Genomic DNA, 23976 nt, shown 5'->3' with positions numbered 1-23976 from the left:
TGTAATTAGTATAGTTCATGAGTATACAATGGTCATTTGTATGTAGTATGTATAGGATGTTGAATGTAAATGAAAATATGAATTCATTCTCTCTCGTTCGACTACACAAGGCAACTTGTGTAATACCCCAAACATCACTATGGATAACATCCAAACATTTGGTAGCGTGACTACCATGCATAGGGAAAGGAAGAATTTTGCTTTTGCCAAGTTTGCAAGAAGTACAATCAATAGACAAGCTATGAGTAGAAATCTGATCTTTATTGCCCAAAAAACCATGCTTAAACAAAAGATGTAAAATCAAAGAATTGGGATGGCCTAATTGCTTGTGCCAAACGTCACTCTGATTGCTTACAGTACTACAAGCCAAAGATAAAGTGCTAGGAATAGAAAACTGCAGAGGAAACAATTGCCCCACTTTAGGCCCCTTCGCAATCACCTTCCCCGACACCTGATCCTGCACAAGACAACCACCTCGAGAGAAGAAAATATTACAGTTATTCTCCACTAGTTGTCCAACTAAAATCAAATTAGCAGATAGCCCAGGAGACACAAACACGTTTTGGAAGGAAGGTCCAATATCACCAACTGCATTAATAGGTAGGTGACTCCCATTTGCAATCTGAATGTATTCAGGACCATTATAACTTCGAACATTAAGCAATGATTCAGACTGACCAGTCATGTGATTGGAAGCTCCTAAGTCAACAAACCAAGGAAATGAGGTTGTCTTACCATAACCTTGAAGTCCAAATGCAAAAAAGGCTGAGATAATCATCTGCTGGACCATCTCAAGAGTGAGGACAGCCTAACTAGTACTTGTTGTAGTGACTATCGAAGCTACAATTGGTGAAGATTGTGTCGTAGGTGTAGCTTAGAAAGCAGCTTGAAAGGCCTATGCTTGCCGATTTTGAGGACGGATTGGACACTCTTTAATGATGTGCCCCAGTTTCTTGCAATAATTGTTTTTATAAGTAAAAATATTATATATATAATATATATCAAAATGAGTAACCCAGTACACTGAATGTATACAAGAGAACACCTTGCCCATAATAGAAAACCCCTAATAACCCAAAAAGGCTGTGAAAAACAACCCAAAATACACCAAGCCCGACCCCAACCCTTGCTTCCCGTAGAACTAAAACTCTCTCCAAAAACCCCACCCCAACCACCTGTTTCCAGTCTTCACAATGCCCTCTCTTTATTCTTCCCTCTAGTTGAGTTACCACCCTTAGCGCCGTAATTGATTGCTGAAAAAAGATGTTGTAACTCCCTGCTTTTCTTGAAACTTGATTTGGTTTCAAGTGCGCGGCTTGCCTCGATCGCAGTAATTAGTTCTTTAAATTGGTATTCACATTCTCTATGTGAAATTCTCACGATCTGCTGAATCTCATTAACTTTAGACATAATCCAATATGCTATTGGAGGAAGAGAGACCAGGGGAGCCACAATATCTCCAGACAGTATCCAACTGCACTCCCGACTCTAGGCATTCCTTTACACAAGGCACCAACGTCAAATCCAAATCACGTACCTCCTCAGCAACTCCATTAGTTCTCTCTAATGGTATGACATCAAGTCCCTTCACCTCTAGTGACCCTTTATGTGCAACTTCAGCGGATCCCTTCACCAATGGTATGACACAATTTTTCTTCAACTCCGACAAGGGAGCCATATGGCATTGTGCAGTTGGTAGCAATATGGCCAAATTCTTTCCAACTGTAGCACTAGATTTGACCTTTTCGTCTTCTTCTTCCTCTCCCTTGGGCTGCATAGGCGACATTCACCATCTCTAAATGTAGCTTCTCTTGTCCCATTCCTGCCTGAGTAGCCAATCTCTGTTCTTCCCGCATCAACTCTCCAAGACAAACATCCAAGGTAGGCACTGGATTTTGGTTTAATAACCCAGCCCGTGTAGCATCATATTCTAGCCTTAATTTCATCAGAAATTGATCACGTCTACTCCTCATGAACTATCTGAAGTGCGGACAGCGCCTCCTTAGGTACCTTAGCATGTATAATACCCAAATATTCGCTCCACAAGTTCAAGAAACCAGAATAATACTGCTCAATAGAAAGGTTACCTTGACTGAAATTTGCTATCTCCAATTCCAACTAAAAACGGAGTGCATTGTTGTCTTGATTATATATCCACCCTAGATATTCCCACATCTCTTTAGCTGTAGAAAAAGACCTAAGTTGTTCACCATATGTGGTTCAATGGAGCCCAATAACCAAGGACAATGCATGCATCCTTTGCCTCCCATGGACCGAGTTCCTTGGGGTCTTTAGAGGCTGAAGATGTCCCATCAATATGTCCCCACAACTCCTATCCTTTTACAAACATCTTAAACTGAAACTACCAACTAAGATAGTTCTTGCCGCCTTCCAATGGGGCGTTACACCATTGAAATGAATAATAGAGTTTTCTCCAGACATTGTGAGGACAGAAATAGTCCAAAAAAAACACCGTAAAAGAACCTAAAAGCTGAGAACAAACCTCCAAATAACCTGAGAATATCGAGAATCAAAGATCTCCAAGATCCCAGCAGCGAAGAAACCCAAAGAAAATTCCAAGATAGCACCACAGATGTGCTGCCACAACCACCAGAAAAACAATAACCCAAAAAAAACTGGGCTAGAGTCCAAGAGCCCCTACGGCTAAATTCAAGAAAACCAAAGAAAACCATGTTAGATTGATAGAATGCCTCTCACCATTGTGAGAATTCCATTATATAGAAAAGTCTGGTAGCTATACATGGAAACTCTATATATGCAAAACTAGCTATACGTAACTATAAAGTTACAGCTATACACGGCAGAGCTGAGAAGGGAAAACTAATATGTACAGCTGATGTAAATAAGGTAAGAAAGATATAGATAGAATCTTTCAATCATAGAACCTGCCGATCCTATTGACAATACCCCCATATGATAAGGATAAGGGTAGGTGGTGTATGTGATCTCACATTACTTGAGAAAGAGAAGTTATTGCTCTTTATAAGATTCCAATGGGGCTCCAATTGTATCATCGACTAGTCCTTTTGGAGTATAGGTCATGTGGTTTGGGCCTTCTATTGAGACGTTACAAATGGCATCAGAGCCTATCCCAACCAGAAATATGAGACTTGAGCCGTGACACTTACGATGGACTGGCCTAATGAGAACGTCGAGAATTTAAGGGGGGGAGATTGTGATATCCCATATGATAAGGATAAGGGTAGGTAGTGTATGGGATCCCACATTGCTTGGGAAAGAGAAATTCTTGCTCTTCATAAGATTTCAATAGGGCTCCAATTGTATCATCGACTAGTCATTTTGAAGTATAGGTCATGTGGTTTGGGCCTTACATTGGGGCGTTACATGCCACCCCCTTTGTTCGTGCCATCGCCGCCATTCAAGAACTCCACCGCCACCTATACGTTTCTCAACCTCTTCTCTCTTCTATTCTGATTCTCTCTCTCTCTCATACCATCTCTCTCTCACACACATTTTTCTCTTTCCAGCCTCACTCTACAGCAGCCCCACCGCACCAACACCACCACGTCATGCACCACCACCCCATTTCATCTTGGGAAGCTCTCTCTCTCTCTCTCTCTCTCTCTCTCTCTCTCTATCGCTTTATTCAACTTCTCACCCTCCTTCGACAATTTTTTTCCACACCTAACACTTTCCCCATTGTTAACAACCCCTCAATTACTCACAATGCCTAATCACACATCGATTCAAACCCAAGGTGAATTTTGCACTATTTTTTACTTCAATTTCATATTGTTGGAATTTTTATTAGAGTGTAGACTTGCATTTTTGGGTGGCTATAGTTAGCCTTTTGGGAAGTATTATGGAAGGTTTCCGGGTATAATGATTTATGAAGAACCTTGCTTTATGAGACCATAATAACCCGGATGGTTGAATTGCTAAACTATTTCTAGGAATGTTGTGGACTGAGATTTGTATTTCTAATTTAGTATATGGATTGCTCAGCTATTTATTATGTTGAGGTTGGTTTTGAGTGTGCTACAAAAGAGGAGAATGAATTACGTTGTGCGGTTTCATCATGCATTGCTGAACTAAAAAGGGGTAAATTGGAGGTTCATGTTTGAGGTAGATGTACGGCTAGAAACTTTGCCGTTGGGCAGCAATGTACCGAATAGAGGAGTATTATGTGTCTAGGCAAGAATGGTGGAATCTTATCCTTACAAGCCTATCTTGGTATGATTATTAATATGCTAGGGATAATGTTTGGTTAGGTTGTGACATTGCTATTGTTCGGTTTCAAAGCTTCAATAGTTCATTGCTAACAATTACACAATGCTCCTATGCTAAACTTTGATTTTGAGAACCGCATCTAATGAAATCTCAAGCCATCCCTCCACAAGCATCAAATCTTCCTCGTTAGTAAAATGATTACCTCATTGTGGTTTTCGTCCGCTCAGTTCAACCTCAATAATCTCAACTCGGGGTGGAGAGAGTTGAGATCCATTAATCTCAGTTCTGGCACTCATTGCACATTTTGCTATGAAAACTGACTCGAATATTTTTTGCACTATTCTCTATATTGAATATTGTACTGGATAACGTCCAAAACCAATTTTTTACTAACTTTATAGTCACAAGATATTTACTTATCCTTGCACAGTTACTATTATTGTATTGCATCTTAAAAACCCCCAAGGCATGAGATTCCTGTTACTGGCCCTGCCACGGGAGTAAAACATGGCTACCAAGTATGGATACTTGATATTGCTCTATTACTAGCCCTACCATGGCCGTAAAATTGTGGCTAATGTTACTTATATTGTTATTGCTTATGTACTTACGGTAAATGTTTATTGATTTGCACTACTATTAGGTTTTGTTCATCATTGCACTGTTTGCAAGCTACTGACTCGTGTTCTGCACACTAGTATATGTTCACTGTTTATAGAGTCGAGATGGACTCACCCATTTATTCTCTTTCCCTTCAGATGACACTGAGGTACATGCTAGGGATTAGGAATAGAAAGCACTAGAGTGGGATAGCAGTGCAGAGTGAAATAAGTGCCAAAGGGCACATCTTACTAGAATAAGGGCATGTTTGGACACTACAAGAATTTTTAAAACTTCTCATAATTTCATTCCAAAACATCAATCAAACACAAAAATTAATACAACTTTTACAAACTTCAAAACAAAATATAATTTTAAAAAATTATATTCAAATAATTTTTTTACTTTATAATATGTTTATTCAACTTTTTCTCTTTCATTTTCCAAAACCCAATAAAACATATTCACTCAAACCATTTCACTACTATTCATAAAATTTTGAAATTGATTTTTACTATTTGATTATTGATTTCTAGGGACAGAGACTCACCCCTATTTCGGGTCCAGAGCATGACAACTTGCACATACAACACCAATAAATTATTATAACTTGTCTCTTTCTCAAATTATTTACCATAAAAAATCTTCCTAAGGACTGTCATCTCAAACCAATGCAATGGACCCTTGAAGGTCCTTTTTGGAAGAAACCCAACATATTTTATCCCACCCGCCCCCCACACCCGATCTCGACCTTACAAAATACATTGGAGAAATAATTAAGAGATTTTCTCAAGCTCTTAATCATGTATTGATTTTTAAATAAATGCATGATTAGGAGCTGGAGGAAATCTCTTAGGGTATTTTTAGAACAAGAAATTTTTAAGATTTCTCATCTTCGAACCAAACAACTTCAACCCAAAAAAATCCTCAAAAATAATTGTCACCACAAGGTTTTACCTCGATTTCCATAACAAAAAAAAACCAAAACCACCTTCACAACTCTAAAACATACTCACAAACGTTTTATTCACATACATATTTTCAACGGACCTCACCAAGTTTTCAAATCCCAATAAAAACATCTCTTAGTAACATTCTCAGTTCAAACATTTTTTTAATGGGTGACACCACTTTGCAAAACCCAAAACAAAAATCTTTAAAAGGTTTTCAAAATTTTTGGAAATTTTCAAGAAAATCTTGCGTCGAAGTATACCCTTATCTCTCCAAATCATGTACTGATTTGACAAATGTAATGTTCCACTACGGTTTGCTATTAGAAATCTATATAGTTCTGCAACCGAACCTCTTTATTACTGTGAATACTAAAGAAAGCCTCGAAAACTATCTTCAATGGCTAATCTTCGCACCAAAAATTATACAAAAATCTAACTTTTGACCCTACTCTCACCTCCAAACAAATGAAAAGAGAAAATCCCCCATCCCATTTTGAGATCTTTCCACACTTGAATCCCAAAATCAACTAACCTCATTTGAAGCTCATTCTCCCCACGTACTACCGCATTTCGCTTCTGCCACTGATAACAACAATGCCTACCTCTTTGTAGCATACCATCATAGCCATTAGCCCAAAAGAGCTTTGTTAAACACGATTATGGGCTCGTTTGGACACTTGGAGTATCTCGGAATTATGTGAATAGTAGTGAAAAGGTTTGTTAATAGTAGTGAAATGGTTTTGAGTTAAGATATTTTATTAGATTTTGGGAAAGGAGAAAGAAAAGTTTGAATGAAAATATTAAGTCTCATTTGTTTACACAGATGAGATGAGATAAAATAAAATGAGATCGAAGTTTTTTTTTTATAAGTAAGAAACTTTATTGATCGAATGAAACTAGGCGAAACCCATGTACACAGGAAGTATACAAAAGAGACACCTAATTACATTCTAGAAAGCTTAAAGTTGAATAAAATATTATTATAATATTATTTTTGTTTTGAGATTTGAAAAAGTTGAATTGTTTATTGTATTTTGAGTGGGAGTTTGGAAAAGTTGTAATGATTAGATGAGATGAGTTGAGATAGTTTGTGAAAACAAACCACCCCTAAAGTTGGAAAAAAATTATTTGAATATTATTTTTGTTTTGAAGTTTGAAAAAATTTCTAAAATGAGAGAGTAATTTGTAGGAATGATTCTCATTAAAATTCGTAATATAGGTACAAGGCAGTATATATAAGATTACAGCTGAAGAAAAAAAGGAAAAAATAATGTAGGAAAGAATAAATTAAATGCTAACTTCTAAGGAAGCTAAATCTCCTAGAATGTTCACACATTTACAACCAATATCTCCTAGAATACAACCGAGTTAACTAGGCAAATTTTGGAAACTTTCCAACAAAGTTGTATTGATTTTTGTGTTTTGTTTTAAAGTTTGTAAAAGTTATAATGATTAGGTAATGATTAGATGGAAAACTTGAAGATTTGAAATTGAAAAGTATTTTGTATTTTAGTATTTTTTGGAAGAAAATTGTGAGAAGTTTTGAGAATTTCTCACCACATCTTATTACCCAAACAAGGCCTATGTCTCTAACCCACCCAAACTGCCCAATGAGATCAGAGTGCAAATCTTAGACCACCTGACTAGGTGGAACTTGAAGTCATCACCAACTTCACCGCAACAAGAATCTCTTTAAATTTTTTAAAGCTAGTGTACTATACCATTCAGGATGGGCAAGAGAGACAAATGGTAAGTGGGCAGACGGGATAGAGTGCTCCTTATCAAAGTAGTATGCTCGCCGTTGAAGGTTTGGAAGTGGTTCCTAGAAGATTAATACAACATTACAGACAAAACAAAGATTCAAGTCCTCGCTAGTTGCAAGTCAATGTTTCAAAAACCCTCATACATTTCCTTCATATTGTTGAAGATTTAGTTATTGAAACAAGAAAAGTGTACTAGAAAGTAATGGCCGGAGTTTTGAAGATAAGGAGCGCTCTCCGGATGAGCTTAGAAGTTTCTTTTTCCAGACTTTATTTCATTGGGCTTCTACTAGTGTTTTCAACGGAGCCAACTTTCATGACTTTTTTGAATCACTTTCTAGCTCCTAACTTGTAATTAGGTATTCCAGAGAAACTGAAGCTTACTTTTCTCATTCATACTAAAAATAGATTTACAAGGGTTTATTTATAGATTACAATGCTGAAATAGATAAGGAAAGAAATAACTAATTGATAACTAATTGATAAGGAAAGAAATAGATAAGGAAAGAAATAACTAAGGAAAGAAATAACTCCTAAAAGGAAAAGATAAATCTCCTAAAAAACTCTCCTAAGATATTCACAAACTTACAACAAACTCCCCAAAATACATTCTGATTGAGTCGTCCAACACTCCCCCTCAAGCTGGCTTGAAGATATCTTTGATGGCTAGCTTGCTGTTCAAGTTCTCAAACTGCTTCTTTGGCAGTCCCTTGGTAAATATATCAGCTACTTGTTCAATAGTCGGAATATAAGGCAAACAGATCAGTCCACTATCTATATTCTCCTTTTTGAAATGTTTGTCAACTTCAACATGTTTTGTTCTATCATGAAGTACCGGATTGTGAGCAATGGCTATGTCAGCTTTATTATCACAATATAATCTCATAGGTAGTGAATTTTCAACCCTCAATTCTTCAAGTAATCTTTTAATCCATAACACTTCACAGATCCCATTGGCAACAACCCTAAATTCAGCTTCTGCACTACTCCTAGACACCACATTATGCTTTTTGCTGCGCCATGTAACTAGGTTTCCTCCAACAAAAGCACAATAGCTAGACGTTGATCTTCTATATATTATACTCCCAGCCCAATCTGCATCGGTGTATATCTCAACTTGTAGATGTCCATGGTCTCCAAACAATAAACCTTTTACCTAGAGTTCCCTTTAAGTACCTTAGAATTTTGTACATTGCATCAAAGTGGTCAGGTCCAAGTGAGTGCATAAATTGACTTACCATACTAACTGCAAAAGCTATGTCAGGGCGTGTATGTGAGAGATAAATCAATCTTGCAACCAATCTTTGAAACTGATCTTTATTAGAGCATTCTCATTGGCTTGGTCAAATGCATCTTCAAAATTTAGCTAATATCACACTTTTTTGCATTTACCTATTCTATTTAAATTCAATCTCTACATTGAATTAGCCATTCACTTTTTATATTTGATGAATCAATCGTGATTCTCTATATTTGGCCAATCACTGTAGCAAAAATCCAAATTGTTTTGGAGATACCCAATCCAATGTGGAGTGTTTTTGGTACAAGTTATCTAAATTTTAGCCATCCTTCAATTTTGGCCAAGCCAATGAGGATGCTCTTAGTGACTTCTTCAGGCTTGGCAGGTTGTAGAGTTAGATTCGGTTCTATGGGTGTCTCTGCAGCCTTACACCCTAATAAACCTGTTTCCCCAAGCAAGTCAAGTATATATTTCCTTTGTGAAACAAAAATACCTCTCTTAGACCTTGCAAATTCCATACCAAGAAAATACTTCAAGCTGCCCAAGTCTTTGATCTCAAAGTCATTATCAAGAACCTTCTTTAATCTTTCAATTTCACTGTTGTCATTTCCTATCAAAATAATGTCATCAACATAGACAATTAAAACAACTTTCCCTTCACTGAGTGCCTGCAGAATATAGTGTGATCAGCTTGACCTTGAATGTAAATGTGACTCTTTACAACCCTCACAAAGCATTCAAACCAAGCTCTAGGGGATTGCTTGAGTCCATACAATAACTTTTTCAATTCGCACACTTTTTCTCTACCAAGTTTACCTTCAAAACCTGGTGGTAACTCCATAAAAACTTCTCCCTCTAGATCTCCATTTAAGAAGGCATTCTTTACATTTAACTGGTGTAAAGACCAATTAAAATGTACAGCCAAAGACAGTAACACTTAGATTGAGTTTACCTTTTCCACAAGAGCAAAAATTTTTTGGTAGTCAATTTTATAAGTTTGTGTGAATCCCTTGGCTACAAGTCTCACCATGTATCTACACTGCCATCAGCCTTGCATTTCACAGTGAACACCCACTTACATCCAACACACTTCTTCTCCTTAGATAAATCAACAATCTCCCAAGTCCCATTCTTCCGGAGTGCATATTCATCTCTTCAAGAATTGCTAATTTCCAATCTGGATGATCTAGTGCTTCATGAATATTCCTTGGAACAAATAGGTGAGAAATATTGGATGTAAAGACCTTATGATTATCAGAAAGTCTATGATAGGACAGAAATTTAGCAATAGGATGTGTGGTACAAGTTCTAATTCCTTTCCTAATGGCAATCGGTTCATCAAAGTCTGCAGGTTTATCACTAGGAAATATAGTAGAAGAAAGATTACCAGGAACTGTGGGCTGGAATTTCAGATGACCATGCTTTGGAGATGATGATTGACCTTGCTCTAGAATTGAAGGCTGATGATCTTTATTATTGTAATGATACCTTCTTCTAGTATAAACATAAAGCTCGGAAGGAGTAGGATCATCCTGTAGTTTTTCTCCCCCTGTTTGTGATTCACTTATACTTTTTTTTTTTTTTTTTGTAAGTGATTCACTTATACTTTGTACAGGGAGATTAGAATTTCCTGAGTTTTCTTTATTTAAAATTTCAGTTTCCTGAGTATTTAATGGATGAGATATGTCAAGAAAAGTATTAGGTAGAGGTCTGGAAGTTAGCCAAAAATGATCTTCACTCTCTTTCTCCCCCTGACGATTAGTTGGGTTAAAATAAGATTGTGTTTCAACAAAAACAACATCCATACTCGTACGAATTTTGTTTGTTTTTGGATTCAAACATTTGTACCGTTTTTTATTTGGAGCATAACCAAGAAAAACACATTTTCAGCCCGAGGGTCAAGCTTAGACCGAAGGTGAGACAGTATATGAACAAAAACTGTGCATCTAAAAACTTTTAGGGGTAGATCCGAGACTACTCTAATATCAGGAAAAGAATTTTTCAGGCAAGATAAAGGTGTAACAAATTTTAAAACACGGGTAGGCATTTTATTAATGAGATAACATGCAATTAAAATGGCATCTCCCTACAAATATTTTGGAATATACATTGAAAACATTATAGTCCATGCAACCTCAAGTAAAGGACGGTTTTTTCTTTCCACGATGCCATTTTGTTGCGACATATCCTAACAAGTAGATTGATGTTGAATACCATTTTCTTTCAAAAAAATTCCCAAGTATTGGTTGAAGTATTATGTACCATTATCTGTATGAAGAATACTTATTTTGGTTTGAAATTGATTTTCAATCATATGATAAAAATCCTTGAATAATTTTGCAACATCAGATTTTTCACTCATCAGGTATATCCAGCAAAGGCGAGTGTGGTCATCTATAAAGGTTACAAACCATTTCTTTCCAAATAAGGTAGTAACCTTCGAAAGACCCCAAACATCATTATCAATTAAATAAAAAGGTTTCGATGCATGATATGTTTTCAAATTATAGGAAACTTGATGACATTTTGATAAAACACAAGTTTCACAATGAAAGGAATTACAATCCAAATCCTTAAACAAACTAGGAAACAAATATTTTAAATAAGTTAAACTAGGATGTCCTAGTCTAAGATGCCAAAGCATTATTTGATCACGTACAGGAATAGAACTAGAGCTACAGCTCAGGCCATGAGCTTGTTTATTGTTGAATAGAGTATTGTCAAAATAATAAAGGCCATCGATCATCCTAGTACTGCCAATCATCATTCCTGAGCTCTGGTCCTGAAATTCACAATGAGAATAAAAACATATGTCTCGACAGTTAGAATCGCGGAATAATTTACTGACAAACCAAAGATTGCAAGTAAACTTAGGAACATGAAGAATAGATTTTAAATCTATTCTTTCGGAAATTCTAGTGGAACCTATGCCTGCTATTGGTGAAAAACTTCCATCAGCAACGCTTACTTGTTTATTACTCAAACAAAGACAATAAGAATGAAATAATTGAGGGAGACTAGTCATATGGTCAGATGCACTTGAATCAATGATCCATGGTATAGGAGTTGAACAAGTCGAATAAGTACGAGGAATATTACCTGTTTGGGCCAAGGAACCAGTAGAAGTACCAAATATTGGATTAGATTTTAGCAGTTGAAGGAGATGATCCACCTGATCTGAACTGAGAAAGTTGATCTTTGCTTCATTTCCTTCCGGGTTGGTGTGACTGCCTCCAGGTTTGCTGCTCTTCCAATTTGGTGGTTTTCCATGGAGTTTCCAGCAAGTTTCTCGTGTGTGGCATGGTTTTTTACAATAATCACACCATACTCGAGATTTTTCCTCATACTTCCTTTGAGTAGAGTATGGCCCCTATGCAGAGGCATTAGCTGCAACAATCGTATTCGAATTATTGGAGTTAGTAGCAGTCAAAGCCGAGTTCTCCATTGCTCCATCAGTTCCCTTCCGTTTCAGCATGACATTCCGACGACAATCTCCAATTGGAGGCAAAGGCTGTCTACTCAGAATTCTCCCTCTAACTTCATCAAATTCATCATTGAGTCCAGCCAATAATTTAAATACTCTTGCATTTTCCACCATCTTTTTGTTGTGGTTGCAATCATCAGGGCTCTTCCATTCATACTCATTGAATAGATCCAAATCCTGCCACAGCCCCTTAAGGACATTAAAGTATTTTATAACACAATCTTCCCCTTGTTGGGTCTTGCCAATTTTTTGCTTCAACTCATAGATCTATGAATAATTTCCAAGGTCAGAATACATCTGACTAGCATTATCCCAGAGTTCCTTAGCAGTTGAGTAGCACATGTAGTTGGCACTAATCTCTTCATCCATAGAGTTCATAAGCCATGACATAATCATGGAATTTTCAGCATCCCATGTAGAATATGACGCATCCATTTTGGCAGGCGTCTTGATTTCACCAGTAAGGTATCCAATTTTCCCCCTCCCTCAAATATACATTCGCACTGACTGTGACCACCACAAGTAATTGGCTTCATTGAGACGAATATTTGTAATTTGGACAGAATGAGGCTCAGTATGGGTAAGTTTGTGATCAGTGTTTGTCTTGATCAAGGAAGAGGGTTTGGATGTATCGGGCAAGATGAAAGAAAGGGATTATGGAAGTGAACAAAGTAGAGAAACGGTAATAAGGCCTAGAGTTTAAAGGCTATGGTTGCCGGCAGGTTTAGAGTTTGATAAAAAAAAAAAAGAAAAAAAAAAAGCAAAACCTAGAATGAGATACCCAGGTTCGACTTTGATACCATCTAGAGAAACTGAAGTTTACTTTTCTCATTCATACTGAAAATAGATTTAGAAGGGTTTATTTATAGATTACAATGCTGAAATAGATAAGGAAATAAATAACTAATTGATAAGGAAAGTGTTGAGGGAAAAATGAATTAATTGGCATATTCTTGTGAAAACCTATGTAAAGTTGAGTTGTAACAAGTGTTGATGCATTGTTACATGAAAAAGATTGAAGTGTGCTCAACATAGCTCGACTGGCGCTCGACTGGCGCTCGAGCGGAACCTTCCAGAGAGGTTCGCTCGATGGGCGCTCGACCTAGCGCTCGAGCGAAACCTTCCAGAGTAGTTCGCTCGATGTGCGCTCGACTCAGCGCTCGAGCGGAACCCAGACAGAGTGGTTCACTCGAGGTGAGCTTGATGTAGCGCTCGAGCAGAACCCATCCAGAGTGGTTCGCTCGATGTGCGCTCGACGCAGCGCTCGAGCAGAACCCAGACAGAGTGGTTCGCTAGAGGTGAGCTTGACGTGGCGCTAGAGCACAACCCATCCAGAGTGGTTCGCTCGATATGCGCTCGACGTGGCGCTTGAGCGGAACCCATCCAGAGTGGTTCACTCGATGTGCGCTCGATGTTGCGCGCGAGCAGAACTCATCCAGAGACGTGCGCTCGACCTTCGCTCGACACCTCGCTCGAGCGGTTTCAGAAGATAATGTGCGCTCGACCTTCGCTCGACACCTCGCTCGAGCCAATGTTCAAGACAACCTAAAAATTCATGTTTTGAGCGCCGTGACTTGCTGGGACTATAAATAGAACAGATTATTTCTGTTCTGTGGTGTGGAAAAATAGAGCAAAACCCTAAGTATTTCAAGAGCCAAAGAGAGAAACCTATTCCTCACCTTGTGAATCTCTCTTGAGCAAATAGAAATCCACCACACCACACTCAAGATCATATCTCATTCAAAGTCCATTGAAGTGGACGTTTTGTTGGCCGGAAGGTTTACGGAGCTGCTGTTGATGCAGAGATCGAGAGGTCCTCGTGGAAGACTATAGAAGGTCGGAGTTCCGACACTACATGCGTGTAGAGATTTAGTGGGTCACTCATGATGTTGCAAGCCAAGTTTAGAAACTACAAAGGTTTTGTGAGTGTTTCTATATTGGTTGTAATGAACTTTTTCTATAGTGGATTTTAGGTGGTGCCTTACACCCGAAGTGGTTTTAGAATTTGAAGAAGTTTTTCAAATGAGTTTCCACTTCGTGACCAAAATCATTGTGTTAATTATTTTTGTTCATTGATTAACTGTTTATTTGTTTCTATTTTTGAAAAGACCTTCAAAATTGGAATACACCTATTCACCCCCCCTCTAGGTGTAGTGATTGGTAGAACCACTGCTTTTTCAGAAAGAAATAACTCCTAAAAGAAAAAAATCTACTAAAAAACTCTCCTAAGATATTCACAAATTTACAACAAACTCTCTAAAATACATTCTGATTGAGTCGTCCAACAGGTATTCTCAGTTGATACTTTATGTGTACTTAGGCTATGCCTTTTTACTTTTTTCCGTATAATTCTATTTTACCTATCAAAAAATTGAACTTGATATATCATAGAATTAGCACGAGAGAGGGGGGAAGAGGGGCAAGAGCTACCTTCAAAGCATATATTTTCTCCTTCACGATCACAATCCAACCATAACACCAAATGACCACAGCCACGAGCTTCTTGGTTCAAATGCCTACAAATATGAGCCTTATACCAGGAAAACTAGTCAAAATATTGAGAAAGAAGAAGAGTCTGAAAAATCCAAAGCAGCATGGCAGATGGTATTGCAATTAAAAAAACAAAATCTTCTAACTCTAAATTTGACTTAAATTAAGGCCTATATGCAGATAAAATTACTTGAAAGACACCAAAAACCTACAAATGAGAAGGCATGAAGTTTATATGCTCCAAAGAACAAGCACTTGAATGGATGATGATTGATGTGTTACATGCACACAAAGATGGGTATATCCATGTATACTTTTTATAAAAACTAAGGGAAACTACAATTTAACCCCCTGAATAACTATCATTTTACAATGTGACCTCCAAACAACCAAAGTTGTGACTTGGTATCCCAATTCGACATACAAGTTGCAATGCACACGGTTGTTAAAATCCAATAGTTAAGATAGACAAAAATAGATGATATGGCACAATCTTAATGGTCAAATCATAATGAGAAGTATTTGATCTACATATAAATCTTACCCAAGAAAGTTTATATGCTGACGTGGTTTAATGTGATCCATCAGATTGTAAAGCTCTCTTTCATTATAAAGTAGATCTGATGTATTATATTAAGCCATGTCAGCGTGTAAACTTTCTTGTGTAAGATTTGTGTGTAGACCTACCACTTTTCAATCGTAATTGAGGGTGCACATTGTAACCTTTTCTAAAAGCCAGGAAACTAAGGGACAAATTCGGTACTTTTGAGGTCAAACTACAAAAGGGTGCTATTTTAAGGGGTAAAGTGTAATTTCCCCAAAACACTTTATATGGGAGAAACAATTGTGACATCATCTTAATTTCCAAGCACTATAAAATACAACCAATCAAATATATACATAGTTTCTTGAGACTTCAATAGAAAACAGTGAACATTAATATTACTTAGTCATTCTTTTTCCACATGACGCAGCGTTTACATGTCCAACAACAATATCCAAGCATGTAAAAGTATCTGCCAACTACTCCAAGAACTTTGGCTTTCAACAACAATGAGAAATTTATTCCAACCTCCCTTCTTAACTTTTACAAACTTCCAGAAGTAGTTTGGGAGTGAAGAAAAGAACAAACATGTAGAGGAAGATTAACTACAAACAGAAAGGAAGCGTCTGAAAGCGCAATAATACCTTAGGGTTTGATTCTGCCTTAATAATTGGAGCATGGAAAAGATCCAATGGATCGGTGACTTTCCAATCTTGATGTGTTGCTGGAAAATCTACACTAGATTCACATAAAAAGAAAACACTCCAATGAAAAATCTATCCACAAGTAATGACAAAGAAAGCATGAAAATCTATACCGGAAAAAATTAACAGTCTAAAAGCATTAGTAAATTAAAGCTACACCTTCATGATTAAAAATTGCTACTTGCAAAATCTTAAATGAGAATTGGAGTTCTCATATGCGAAAAGACGATCACACTTACACCAATCCTAGGAAAAATGACTAATACCAAAAATTCCAGTGTCATTTGAAATTAATCATCAATTCTATCTCCAGACTGAACACCTGTTTCAGTCAGTCAATGAAGTTGTATTGCCATATCAAAATGAGTGACTATTATAAGTTGCTAAATTAATCTCAAGAACACCTCCCTACAAAGTTTTAGGATGGACTCTTCCAGCTTTTGTGATTGGGCATCTATAAAGAACTCTTGACACCTAAAAAGCTGGTTTATAGAATTTTTTTATTTAAAAAAAAAAAAAAGGCTCCTTCGATGAAGAATTTTTAAAGCACTATTGAGCCCCCCAAATATCTAAGAATAAGCTTGAGTTTCAAGTTTTTTTTTCTGAAAAGCTCATGCAGGAAGCACTTTGTTTTTAGTGAAATTTATAAATTGACAAAAATATCCATACCAATCTCACCTAATTACAACTTTGCCTCTTAATTTATATTACATCTTTTCCCTCTTTCCTCGTCCTGCCATTAGTCTCACAGAACCTACAACTAGGCCTTTTTGTTGGCCTCACCGGAAGTTCTGATTCTTTCCACAAACCATACTTAAGTCTCTCTCTCTTCTCGTTCACTTCTTCAGTTCTTCTAACTCTTTCATCCCCATCATATATCCGTCTTGTGAAAAGGCAGCAGATACCACACCAACACAGATAAACTACTAGAAGCTTTGGTTGTGGCAGCCACTCACCGAATCCATGTGATTCTCCTTTAAGCCAGGCAATACTTCACCAACAAAACACTGATCTTTTTGGTTTTGGACAATACCCCGACATCAGACCACTAATCTTTTGAATGAATTTATATGTTGAGCATGCCCTAAATATCAAACAATGTTATCGGGGGGTGCTTTGCACTACCAATCACAATCCCTAATTGGCTTGAACAGGAATCTCATGTTCTATTCACTGGGTACAAGACACCGTTCTAATGAATTTTTTATGTAGATTTCCTATGCTAATCAACAGTTGATTTGGGTGCACTTGCTACTTATACAACTACCATTCATATTTCTCTTGTTTCATAACATGGAACCTAACTAAGGCAAAACTATTTGGATACGGCTATTAAGAATGCTTTTCCTTCCCTCTTTAGGATTGCAAGAGATCAAAATGCTGTAGTGGCTGATTCATTCGTTTTTTCAAACAACATTCTTCATTGGAATGTAAAGTTTATTAGAGATGTGCATGATTGGGAAGTGAATGTCGCTTCTGATTTTTTTGGAAGGTTATATGATATGAACATTGTTCAGGGAAGGGAGGATAGTTTGGTGTGGATCCACGCTGGAAATTTCAGATTCTCGGTTAGCTTCTATTATAAGGCATTGACTTGTCATTGTGTTAATATATTTCCTTGGAAATGCATTTGGAGAGCTAAGGTGTCTAGTAAGGTTGCATTTTTCTGCTGGTTGGCGTCCCTTGGAAAGATTTTGACTACAGATAATTTGAGAAAGCATGGATTAATCATTATGGATTGGTGCTTCATGTGTAAGAAAGATGGTGAATCTGTTGATCACTTATTCTTCATTGCAAGGTGGCTAAGACTTTTTGGGAAGAGATTTTTGGTAGGACAGGTATTGCTTTTGTGATACCTAACCGAGTGGTGGATCTCTTAGCTTGTTGGCAAGGTTCTAAGGGGAATCATCTCATTGTTGCTATTTGGTTGGAAAGAAATGGGTATAATGGGCGGTGCTTTGAAGATAGAGAGCATTCGATGGGAGAACTTAGAGAGTTTTTCTTTAGCACTTTGTGTATTTGGGCGAAGGCTCTTGTTTTGAATGGAGACAATCTTTATGATTTGCTCTTAGCTTATTCTAGTTCTGAGCTTGTATTTATGTGTTTTCTCTTGTATATTTCATGTGTACTTGAACTATGCATATTTACTTGTCAATAAAACTTTCTTATTACTTATAAAAAAAAAACAGTGCAGTATTTAAAGAACTTAAAATATATATAATTTGAGAATAGTGACCTGAAAACATGACCAATAACTGAGGTGACTTTAAAATGCGCATGAAATCCGCGAAACGTTCCATCAAACTCATGAACATCAGTACTGCCCTTTCTCGTTGACATCTGTAACATACAAGTATTTTTCTTCGATGTTATTCACATTTAAAATTCAGCAATAAAATGTCATGTCATGTCATTAAATGTGCCAAGAAGAAGAAAGTATTTCGAGATTCCAAACTGGGTATAATGCACGTCCAAAATGTCGTGTCTATATCTATTATAAATTTGTAATAATATACATGCATGTATCGTAATAATATATATATATATAATATGCATACATAGATATATTATTTCTCACCAAATTTTACACTGAGGAAAAAGAAATTCACGTCACCAAGTTTTACATTTAACAAAAAATTGGGAAAAGAAAAAAGAATTGCCGTGCTCCGTAAATAATGAAATATCGAGAATCCTAAATCCTAATTTTCCCGTGGTTACTACATCTGCTTAGCGTCCAAAAAGAGCCTTAATTGAAGCTAGGGTTGCAGAGTGTGAAAACAACAACAACACAGAGAGGAGAGGAGAGAGAGAGAGAGAGAGAGAGAGAGAGAGAGAGAGGAACACCTGGCCTTGGGAGAGTGCGGAAGCAATTGAGAGAGCAATGCTAGGCTTCTCCGCCACCTGAAAACGAGATTGAAAAGAGAACACTGATAAGAATCGAAAAACCACACAGTAACAAAGAATATAGTTTATTTAGAGCTAAAAGCAATATGCGTGTGTATAAAAGTTGAATTGGTATCCAACCAACCATGAGAACTTTGGAAGGAGCCATTTCCTCGGCAACGGCACAGAGCCTCTCAGCCTGAGGAAGATAGGCGGAGATGTTGTACTCTTTTGCGGGTTTTGGCTTGGGTAGTGCTTTGCCTCTTCTTTACTTTTCTTTATGGCGGTGTTCTTGGGCCCAAAGCGCTATTCGGCTTTCAAATTCGGCCATAGATGAATGGCTGCTTTTGCTTTTGCTTTTATTTTCTTTACATTCATTTTATGTGATTTGAATTCTCTCTTTTCTCAAATATTTGTCTTGTTTGGGATTTACAGGGCATGTAACTTTCGAAACATTATGCGAATTCGGTAAGAGATCACAGAATTTAGGATTCAATGCAATGGGGTTTTAGAATAATTTTATTTAAATGTATTTTCATTACACATCATTTACATGACATAATTTAATTTAAAAGATAAATTTAAAAATTTAAATTTTACAAATAAAATTAAGTTACGTGAATGGTCTATGGTGTATGATGTAAAGATCTTTGATTAAAACAGATATATAATTAAACATGTTTGATATATGGTTCAATTTTCATGTTAATATGTTATTGATACCTAAAATTCGTATAATTAAATAGTAATATTAGATATAATCCAAGAATATGCAAGTCATGCGCATTCTATTTTAAAAAAGTGGGATTCACCATTAAAAATAATTTTTTTATGTGAGTTCTAAATTTACACAATTTTTTAAAAGAGAGTACACAAGACATACACATCTTAAGATTACAAATATCATCTCTCATAATTAAATTATATTTTTCCTTGTTATCAAATAAACCCTAATGATGATTTCTCATGTTTTTTTTTATCAGATTATAATCTGAAACATATATATAGATGCATTTTATTCGTCTGTAATATTATTTTGGTTGAATACTTCGATAGATTTTTAGAAGTAAGATATGTTAAATAATCATTGTTTTGGACATCAATCATAAATTGCTTTTTTTCCTATAACATAACTATAAGCCTAGTTTCTTTTCGTAGATGAGATAAAATGAGTGGAGATTAAAGTTAAAAGTTAAATAAAATATTGTTATAATATATTTTTTTAATATTATTTTTGTTTTAGAATTTGAAAAGACTGAATTATTTATTTTATTTTGTGCAAAAATTTAAAAAAATTATAATGATTAGATAAGATGAGTTGAGAGGAATTATGAAAACAAACGAGACCTAAATACAAACAAGTATAATTCTGTATTTTAAAATATGAAACATATTAATATTATCTAACTAGTTAAATGGTTATATCAAGATTGAGATGTTTGAGATCTTCAATAAAATGGATCGATTAGGGTTGAACCATGTGAAGGGGAAAAATATCTATAGCCTATAAATTGGGCTCAGCCCACCAAGTCATCACTAGGGACAAAAAGGGAGACAAGGAAGAGGTAAGAGGGAGACGAGAGATGTGAGGGCTACAAATGTTAGAGGGTCAAGAGAAGAAAGTAAAGAGACTCACGCAAGGGAGATCTGCCAACTCATGACAGGCTGGCATGTACAGTAAAGGGACATGCAAATATATAAAAAGGGATGCACAGACAACATAAAAGAGGACGAATCGACTGGAGAGATCAAGAGACGGATGAACACGGATCAAGAGGGATTTTTTAGACAGATAGGAAGAGCTCCAACCTTCTCTATACAATGAGATACGAGGATTCATGAGTTATTATAAACAGATATATTATATTGGAGACTTCCCTCCCCAAACTCCCGCAGACGTAGGCATATTGCCGAACTATATAAATCTTGGTGTCATCTATTTTTACTTTCACAGCACTAATTTTTCATTCACAACCATGAACGTACGAAACACCATCGTATAGCCACACCGGAACACTGTCGGGGGCTCCAAATAATTCACATCGTGGTACTGTCTACGTGGATTTGTCCAAGCCCGCGAAATACGACGTCAACAGTGGCGCTGTCTGTGGGATCTCTGTTGTCCCATAACTAGAGTGTCCTTCGTATGCCGACAATGACGTGCTCTCAAAGCTCGAGATGTGAAGAAAAACAAATTGAAGCGATGAGGAAGAGTTGACGAACAATCTGCGATAACACAGAAAAAGAATGCAATAAAGATGGAAGAAGAATGATTTTTCTGTTGCATTGAATAAATTCCAAATAATGAAGGGAGCTTCCTCCAGATAAGTATTCTCAGCTTTTTTGAATTTTTACATTTATAAAAATAATAAAAAAAAAGGGGCAAGTAAATCTTTACACGCCCAGGTGGAGAACCAAGCTCCATTGCACTCAGTTCATTCTAATGAACTGTGCAAAGATTAAAGCACCTAGTAAAGATCGAATGCGTAAAGATCACGCTACTCGAACATTACAAGTTGAATACTGTGCACTTAAGTGCACAGTAGCACCCAAACACTCCTCAGACCTGCACAATATTATGATAAAACATTATGCACTTAAGTGCACAGTGCATGAGCATGCACGTCTACATGCATGCATAAACAGTACCCTTAAGCAAGGCCACTGTGCATTGTGCGAGTGCATGGGGCCCAGCCTCTCGTGCTCCTGGAGTCGCTATGCCACATCGCGAGCCCAGTCACCTGTCGGCGGTCATCTCCTGGATCGCCGGAGGACTCTTGCTCCAGAGCCACGACCCCCACCAGGGGGGTTGTGAACAGTGCATCCGGTGCGCATGGAGACCATGCCGTGGCCCAGTTGCTACACGGAGGTAGAAAGGGGCCGACGCCTACCATGCGGTGCACCGGCATCTTTTGCCTCCTCTGAGCCGGTCAACAGCTGACCACTCCCTCCGATGTGATTCCATACGAACCACGTCCCATAGCACCAAAAACCAACGCACAGCCCAGTCATGTTGTGGATGGAAGAGGTACCGACGAAGGTTCTATTGGTCAGCCGGCAACATTTGACCTCGCCGGTACTGTCTCCAAACTGTCGGCGTCCAATCATGAGCACAGTTGTCTTGTCCGCGGTCACTAGCACTTTCTCAGCCGTTACGTGAACCACCGATGGAGGGCCCTTGTCTACCCACCCCGTTGTGTACACAAGAGTTCTACGGTGGCACTGTGTCCACATGCTCGATCTCCAGCTCCGGCACCACCTGCTTGGAAGTCAGTAGCTCAGAAACAACACACTTGGACTTCCCTCAATTCGGTATCAGCCTACATGAACTTTTCTCATCTCGATAAAACTACACACACAGAGCTCGAGAACAACACGAACGGGGTCGTTCAGCTCAGGAACAAAACGCACGGGCTCCTCAGTTAAGAAACTCAACTCGGAATACCTGCACGGAGTCCCTCAGCTCGGTAACTGCAGACACATATTCCCTCAGCTTGGTAAAATATATGCACGAAAACCTAACAGCCTGGAATATCTACACAGGCTCCTCAACTCAATAACCACCTACACGGGTTCCTCATCTCGGTAAAACTACACACAGAGGTAACCATATGCACGAGCTACTCAGTTCGGCAACTACCTACTCGGATCCTTCAGCTTGGAAGTCACTAGACAACTTGCTCAAACTCACCTTCATGTTAGGAGATCACCACATGGGAGCATAACATTGCACGGGTCCCTCAGCTCGAGGCAACCATATGCACGAACTACTCAGTTCGACAACTACATACACAGATTCACTTGCACGTGAAGCACCTACTTGGACTTCCCTCGACTCGAAAACCATTGCACATGAAGCACATACTCAGAAATTATCGCACGGCAACATCCGCCATGAACTGGAAGATACCTCACCTGCACATGAAGCCCATGACGAACCAGCCAAGTCACGTAGACAAAATTGATGAAATGGCACAACGTGCATGAGACTCAAACGCCATTGGTTGAGCTCAGACAGTGCACACTTATGCCACGATGCGTTATTCCGTTCTGCTTGATTCGGTATTTCTGCTCGACTCGGTATTTCTTCTAGGTTCGGTATTTCTTCTCGGTTCGATTTTCCTGCTCGGTTCGATTTTTCAGCTCGGTTCAGTTTTCATGCTCTGCTCTGCTCTACTGCACTATTACGCTCTGCACTGCTGCGCAGGTAAGCAAGAACTCTCCCTGACTAATCAACAATTCTAGGTTCGTTACTCACAAATTTAATGTGAATTATGTTTCTACTAACAAAGTTATTTCTATCATTAGAACGAACTGTAGGGAGTGAAAGGTCATGAACCGCCTGACCTACCAGAAACGAGCTCGGTCTCTAGATCGGCCACAAAGTATAAAACACAGGAACCAAGCCATGAGCTTTGACCTGCTAACAGTTATTCTCAACGCAGTCTCAATGACTTGCCGAGCTTCGTGCAAGGATGTGAAACAATGCGTTGGTGAGAGAGTAGGGCCCTCAGGCTCTGCCAACCTATAATTGTCAATCCACAAAATATAAAGTACAGGAATCGAGCCATATGGTCTGACCTGCTAACAACTATTCTCAACGCAGTCTCAATGACTTGTCAAGCTTCGTGCAAGGATGCGAAACGATGCGTTGGTGGGGGAGCAGGGCCCTCGGGCTCTGCCAACCTATAAGTGTCAATCTATGAAGTATATAGCACAGGAACCGAGCCATGAACTCTGACCTGCTAACAACTATTCTCAACGCAATCTCAATGACTTGCCGAGTTTCGTGCAAGGATACGAAATGATGTGTTGGTAAGGGAGTAGGGCCCTCGGGTTCTGCCAACCTATAAGGGCCAATCAACAAAGTATATAGCACAGGAAGCGAGCCATGAGCTTTAATCTGCTAACAACTATTCTCAATGCAATCTCAATGACTTACTGAGCTTCGTGCAAGGTTGCTACCTGCAATGCATTTGCAGTAACAGAATCTCCATCAAGCAGAATCTCCATCAGTGATAGAATCTCCATCAACAAAACCGAGTCACTAGACTCTTCCGCACCATTCGAGCTTCGAGCTTGTACTTACGCGGTCGAGTCCATCTC

General features: G+C 38.0%; 1 protein-coding gene across 2 annotated transcripts in view; it reads right to left on the bottom strand.

The window, feature by feature from the left end:
* LOC108996671 (DNA topoisomerase 3-beta) overlaps positions 1-19195 on the bottom strand; it is a 56944-nt gene extending 37749 nt beyond the window's left edge. The window contains exons 1-5 of one of the 2 annotated variants that reach the window (XM_018972689.2): positions 19016-19195; positions 18832-18888; positions 18224-18327; positions 15928-16021; positions 14680-14779 (exon numbers count right to left, since the gene is read on the bottom strand). In XM_018972689.2, coding sequence (XP_018828234.1) covers positions 14680-14779; positions 15928-16021; positions 18224-18327; positions 18832-18888; positions 19016-19039 — 379 coding nt within the window. In that variant the 5' untranslated portion in view covers positions 19040-19195. The remainder of the gene's footprint in view (positions 1-14679; positions 14780-15927; positions 16022-18223; positions 18328-18831; positions 18889-19015) is intronic. The other variant, XM_018972690.2, reaches the window with a different exon arrangement.
* Between the last annotated feature and the right edge of the window lie 4781 nt (positions 19196-23976).

Source organism: Juglans regia, chromosome 7 (assembly GCF_001411555.2).
Source record: "Juglans regia cultivar Chandler chromosome 7, Walnut 2.0, whole genome shotgun sequence".
Lineage (NCBI taxonomy): Eukaryota > Viridiplantae > Streptophyta > Magnoliopsida > Fagales > Juglandaceae > Juglans > Juglans regia.
This window is presented reverse-complemented; position numbering and strand designations above follow the sequence as displayed.